This window comes from Empidonax traillii, unplaced genomic scaffold, assembly GCF_003031625.1.
Source record: "Empidonax traillii isolate 1590-97213 ecotype Southwest subspecies unplaced genomic scaffold, ASM303162v1 scaffold1966:size76252, whole genome shotgun sequence".
NCBI lineage: Eukaryota > Metazoa > Chordata > Aves > Passeriformes > Tyrannidae > Empidonax > Empidonax traillii.
This window is the reverse complement of record NW_020957159.1, coordinates 40,256-46,004: the sequence shown is the minus strand read 5'-3', so window position 1 is coordinate 46,004 and position 5,749 is coordinate 40,256. Positions and strand designations below refer to the sequence as shown.

At 44.9% G+C, this 5,749-nt stretch overlaps 1 protein-coding gene across 5 annotated transcripts in view; it reads left to right on the top strand.

The window, feature by feature from the left end:
• Positions 1-5,317, top strand: part of B3GALT5 (beta-1,3-galactosyltransferase 5) — a 24,378-nt gene extending 19,061 nt beyond the window's left edge. For 4 of the 5 annotated variants that reach the window (XM_027909155.1, XM_027909151.1, XM_027909150.1 and 1 more), the window contains exons 2-3: positions 3,557-3,734; positions 4,171-5,317. In XM_027909155.1, the coding sequence (XP_027764956.1) occupies positions 3,654-3,734; positions 4,171-5,124 (1,035 nt within the window). In that variant the 5' untranslated portion in view covers positions 3,557-3,653 and the 3' untranslated portion in view covers positions 5,125-5,317. Of the gene's footprint in view, positions 1-2,957; positions 3,423-3,556; positions 3,735-4,170 lie in introns of those variants that run through there. The other variant, XM_027909154.1, reaches the window with a different exon arrangement.
• The last annotated feature ends 432 nt before the right edge of the window (positions 5,318-5,749 follow it).

The window sequence follows — 5,749 nt, the reverse complement described above, 5'->3', positions numbered from 1 at the left end:
TGAAACTTTCAGGGACTCTTACTCAGTTACTGAATTTTAACCAATTTATATTACAGTGTCCCTCTTTTTGACCATGTTTTTCCTTTGATTGCTGCAAAAAATGTTTCTTTTTTTCTCATTATAACTGTACCAGTGTTCAGGCTGCACTGGCCATACTGCTAAGAATACAGTTGTATGCATATATCTATATATATGTCATAATTTATATGTGCATGGCATTTCACTGGGATTAACAATAATCTAGAATTGAACATATCACTAATATTTTTTTTCTCTGGAAAATTCAAAGCTTGACTCATTTCTACTCTTTTAAAACTTGACTCATTTCTACTCTTTCAAAACTTGACTCGTTTCTACTCTTCACCTTTTTTCTTGTAATTATCTTTTATTCTTGCCTTATTAAAACCCAAAAAGGTAAATAAAACCAGGCCAGCATTCCACAGAGAAGATTCAATCTGCTGTTGGAGTCACAGGGTCAATCAGCTAAATGGGTATTAGTAACATAATGACAGAGCATAAGCCAGGCAACGTAGTAGGATTTGAAAATCCATAGCAGTAATTCTCCTTTTCTATTTGTTGTCTAATTGATGCCACCAAGGCAAGCCTGGGGAGAAGCTGGGAAAGCTAAACCCTCCCTGCAGCAGCAAAAATAAAAGGACAAAAAAAACCCCTAAAAATTATTAAAAAAAAAAATGGGGGGAGGGAAACCAATCAAGGAGAGGATTTGTCTGTAAATAATGTGTTCAGCAACTCAATGCTTAAGTGATGGAAGCAGAGGAACAGCGTCTTGCTGATGGGCTGACAAGGAGAGGTTGGTGAGAAGTATCAGGGGGGCAAAGGTTTTCCCTACTCTGACAGTAAGGGCAGCAGAAAAACCTCCTGCCTTGTCTTGGACCCTTTTTGGGTTTCCACCCTCCTTTCCTGCCAGCCTCGACAATTTGGGTAAGGACACTGTTAGTACACTTTGCTGTGAAAACCTCCCCTGAAAAGCAGCATTTTCCATAAAAACAGTGGCCCAGGCACTGCTGAAGCCACTGCCTTGCCAGAGACAGCACCTTTGAGAGCTCCAAACTGGCCCCTGCTCCTCTGAAACTCCTGCATTTAGGAAAAGAGAAATGTTCCCTGCTGCACTTGACATTTTCTTGTTCTCTGTGTGTGCCTAATCCCTCCTTGTGTCCTGCAGGGCTTATGAGAGAGCAATTTAGGGGCTTTATTCCGAAGGAAATCTGGAGTTAGCAGCTATTACTGGTAGGGCACATGTTACTGTCGATGATTAGGAAAGGAAAAGGGGAATAAAACTGCTGACTTCAACTGTGCAGTGTTTGGGGTTGTAAGTCCAGTTTAGGCACTTCAGTTGTGCCTGTTTTTGGATCTGCCCTGTCACAGCTGCTTGAGCCTCTTTACAGAGTGGGGACTCTTTGCAGATGCCCAACAGCACTTTGGTCTGATGTGTGAGATCTCAGTGCAAAGGCAACACCAACTCTCCACTGAACTCAGTGGCACAACTGGAGCTTTGCCCCAGAAAAGTTAGGAAAACTGTGTTTCCTTTAATTGATATTTTAAATCTGTTTCCCAGGGGGACTCTAGACCTACTTACCTCCCTCTGCCACAGGCCAGATTGCTTTTCCTCAACTATGTGGCAGACAGCCTTGATCTCTTGGTGCTGTTCAGATAATTAACACTGATTAACAGGCCTGAAGGAGGTGTCAGATTAATTTTAGGGGAATAACTAGGCTTGGTCACAGGAGCTACCTCGGCCTTATCACTGTGAGATGTGAAGGAGCTCCACGAGGGTCAGTGGTGTGAACAGAGAGACCCAAGAGCTGACCTGCTGAACGTGGCAGAACTCAGGAGGAGGCTGGTGCCACTCATGGAAATGGGAACTCCCAGAGTAGAGAAAGGTGTGGTTTGGCTGGTTTGGATCACAGACCTTGACTGCCTTCACAGAGCCACAAGAATGGGCTGGGCTGGGAGGAACCTTAAAGATCACCCAGTTCCAACCCCCTGCCATGGGCAGGAACACCTTCCACTAGCACAGGTTGCTCCAAGCCCCATCCAACCTGGCCTCGGGATATTCTGTGATTCCCTGATTATTTCTGTTCCCAACACCCGCTTTGCTCCTGACACGGACCAGGAACAGACGAGCAGGATTGGAAAACTCGGCATCTTTTCTGAGCAGGTTGTGCCGACCCAGCCATGAGGGAAAGGGAGCACCGAGAGTCGTAAATGGTTGTGGTGGGAAGGAGCGACGAGAGTCACAGAGTCCACAAACAGCCGGAATTGTTTATAAACATGAATTAACTTTTATTAATAGATTTTAGTAATATATTAATAAATATATTGCATATATTTAAAGTTCATTATTATACATTATATATTATTGTTATATATTATTATATACTACATTATACTATATATTATGATATACTATATATTATATATTATTATTACATAATAACATATAATATAATAATAATATATATTATATAATATAATAACATATTATTATATTATATATTATATATTATTATATAATATATATTATTAGATACTACATTTGTCTAGTATATTCAATACATTAAATTTATTAAAAAAAGAGAAAGAGAAAAAAGAAAAAAGAAAAGATGTAGAGCAGATTTTTGTACAATCTTTTGTGTATATATATATATGTGTATTTCTGCATGCATATGTTTAAACACACAATTTGACATATGAATTTAATTAAAGCAGTTTTAAAGCTAATTATGAGATTACTGTGAGCTACACATGTGAGAAAAAAACAGATCTGAGGGATACTCTGTTTGAGGATAAAGTTAATTTAAATATAAGTGCCAGAAGAAATGTGAACTCCTGAAATATTTTCAAAATTCATTAGTGAATTGCTTAAAATAGGCTTAAAAGCCTGCAAAGCAGAACCTTTCGTTGCTTAGAAAGGGGAATTCGAGCAGAAGGAGGGCACTAATGTGATCTGGGGGAGTCTACACAGAACATTCCTGGTCAGAAGGCAGAGATCAAATATCCATGAAATCTACAGCTCCAGGGATTGTAAACTTGTTTTGCTGTGTTTTCAGATGGGAGGACAGGTACAATTCTTTAAGAAGGGGGAAGGTGGGAATTGCCCCATCCTACTGCTCTGAAACAGTGGTTGGTGGGCCTGTGGGTTCCTGGGATGAGTAGCTGATGCATTAAACTCTTGTCACCAGGTTGATTTGTGAAGATGTGCAATATTTTTGTCACTGCGTGACCTTTTTGGGTTGGATAATTTTTTCCTCTCTGGCAGTTTAGGTTTGTAACCTGAAGTGCAGCGCATTAATCTGTTTACAAGGGTAAATGAGTGAACATTCCTGTTACAGCTTGGATCTCTTTCCTCTAAAAAAGGGAGAGGGGGACAGAACAACCCCTTCTCACCTCAGCATGCCCTAGTGAGTCACTTAAACTCTGCGCAAGCTGAACCATCCAAATAATGTGACCCACTGCTGGTTTTTGTTTTGTGTGGGTTTTTTTTTTGGTTTTTTTTTTTTTTTTTTTTTTACTTTTTCTTTCTTTTTCTGAGCAGCTGACCCAGCTTCAAAGATGTGACTCATGGCCCCTCCAGCAGAAAGATCAGGAGCAGTTTCTGGGTTGATGCAAGAGCCCCACAGGACACCAGGAAGATGAGGATGGAAGGAACCTGGCTGGGTCTGCCCCTTGGGCACCTGCTGGCTCTGGGACACAGGCTCAGATGGAGAACCATGGTACGTAAAAAACCCCCTCTTGTTGTCATTCTCTGTCACCTGACACGGGCACGTATCTGCTGCTTCTCCACTCTGCCTGGGAGGGCCTAAATCGTGGTTTGTAAGATGCTGAAAGTGGGGGAGGAGGTTTGAAGCATCAGCCAGGGGTAACCTGGATGTGCTCGTGTGGATTTCTGAGGATACAGCTGGCTTAGGGGGAAGACTGAAGGAAACAGGAGTGCGAATCTGATGGCCAGCAGAACATCTTGTGGGGATGGCACGAGGAGAAATGAGTGTAGGTGACTGCCCTGGACTGGGCAGATTCCAATTAGAGATGCCCCGGCTTCGAACCCCTGGGCAGGGGGTTTGGTGCACAGCACTTAAAGGAGCTAGATACTATTGAAAGGGCCTAGATGTTATTTTCTGTTAATGTGCTGTTCCTTCCTGCTGCTTTCAGGTGGATTTCAGAAAGTTCAGGCTGTTTGTTTGCCTCCTCGGGCTCAGCTCTGGCGGCTTCTGGTTTCTGTACAACTGGAGCGAGTTCTGCGTGTTCTGTGAGAACAGCCAAGGTTTCCTGTTCCCCACGGAGCCCGTCAGGAGGACAGAAGGAAACTTCTCCCAGCTGCCAGACATAGACTGCCACAAGAACCCTCCTTTCCTCGTCCTGCTCGTGGCATCCTCGTGCCAGCACCTGGATGCCAGGATGGCCATCCGGCAGACCTGGGGCAAGGAGAGGACGGTGGCCGGGAAGCGCCTGGTGACGTTTTTCCTCCTGGGAAGCGCCCTGGATCCCGGCCAGCAGGCTGGCATCGCTGCTGAGGGCCAAAAGTACGGGGACATCATCCAGAAGAACTTCACAGACACCTACTACAACCTGACCCTGAAGACCATGATGGGCATGGAGTGGGTTCACCGGTTTTGTCCCCAGACCGGCTTCGTGATGAAAACCGACACGGACGTGTTTGTCAACGTTTTTTACCTCACCGAGCTGCTCCTGAGGAAGGGGAAGACCACTGGGTTCTTCACAGGCTTCTTAAAACTGCATGAGTACCCCATAAGGAGAAGAGAGAGCAAGTGGTATGTGAGTAGGGAAGAGTACCCAGGAAAGACCTACCCGCCTTTCTGTTCCGGGACCGGATATGTTTTATCCAGTGACGTTGCCAGTCAGATCTATAATGTTTCTGAGAGCGTCCCCTTCATTAAGCTGGAGGACGTGTTCATAGGAATGTGCCTTGCCAGATTAAAAATCAGGCTGGAGGAGCTCCACTCGGAGCAGACATTCTTCCCAGAAAGGATCAGGTTCTCCGTTTCCCGCTTTAAGAAAATCGTGATGTGCCACGAAGTGGCACCGTCGGAGCAGCTGAGCTACTGGAACCACCTGGTGACAGAAAACCTCGGGGAGGTGCTCTAGCACCTTTCCCTGCTGGAATCAACACACTGGAATGCTCTGCTTTTACAGGGCTGCTCTTGACCCCAGCAAAACTCCCAATTAACTCCAGGTCCAGGATGTTAAAAGCTTTTTAAATGGTTATTTTAATCACGGAATTATTAAGGCTGGAAGAGACCTCCAAAATCATCAAGTCCAGCCTTTGACCTTTATCAACTAAACCATTGCACTGAGCGCCATGTCCTGTCATTCCTTGGACACCTCCAGGGATGGGGACTCCCCCACCTCCCTGGGCAGCCCCTGCCAATGCCTGACCGCCCTTTCCAGGAAGGAATTCTGAATTTCTGCCCAAGAACTTGCAAATCCCTTTCTCTCCCATTCACCCCACTGCATCCCTACAATCTACACCATTATTATTTCTCCCTGGAAGATCCAGGCCTGCAGCCCTGCCCTCCAAATCCCGCTGCCAAAGGGCTGGCGACCTTCCTGCAGCGCTAAACTTTTAAGCCAAAACACTTTTCGTTCAGAGGATAAAATTTGCACCATCCTCCTGGTCGCCCCTGGTAGATTCCTGCAGGGATTTAAGGAATGATACTTGGAGCTGTCAGGATGCTCCTCTCCTGGCAGAGGGAACCACAGCCCTGCCCTT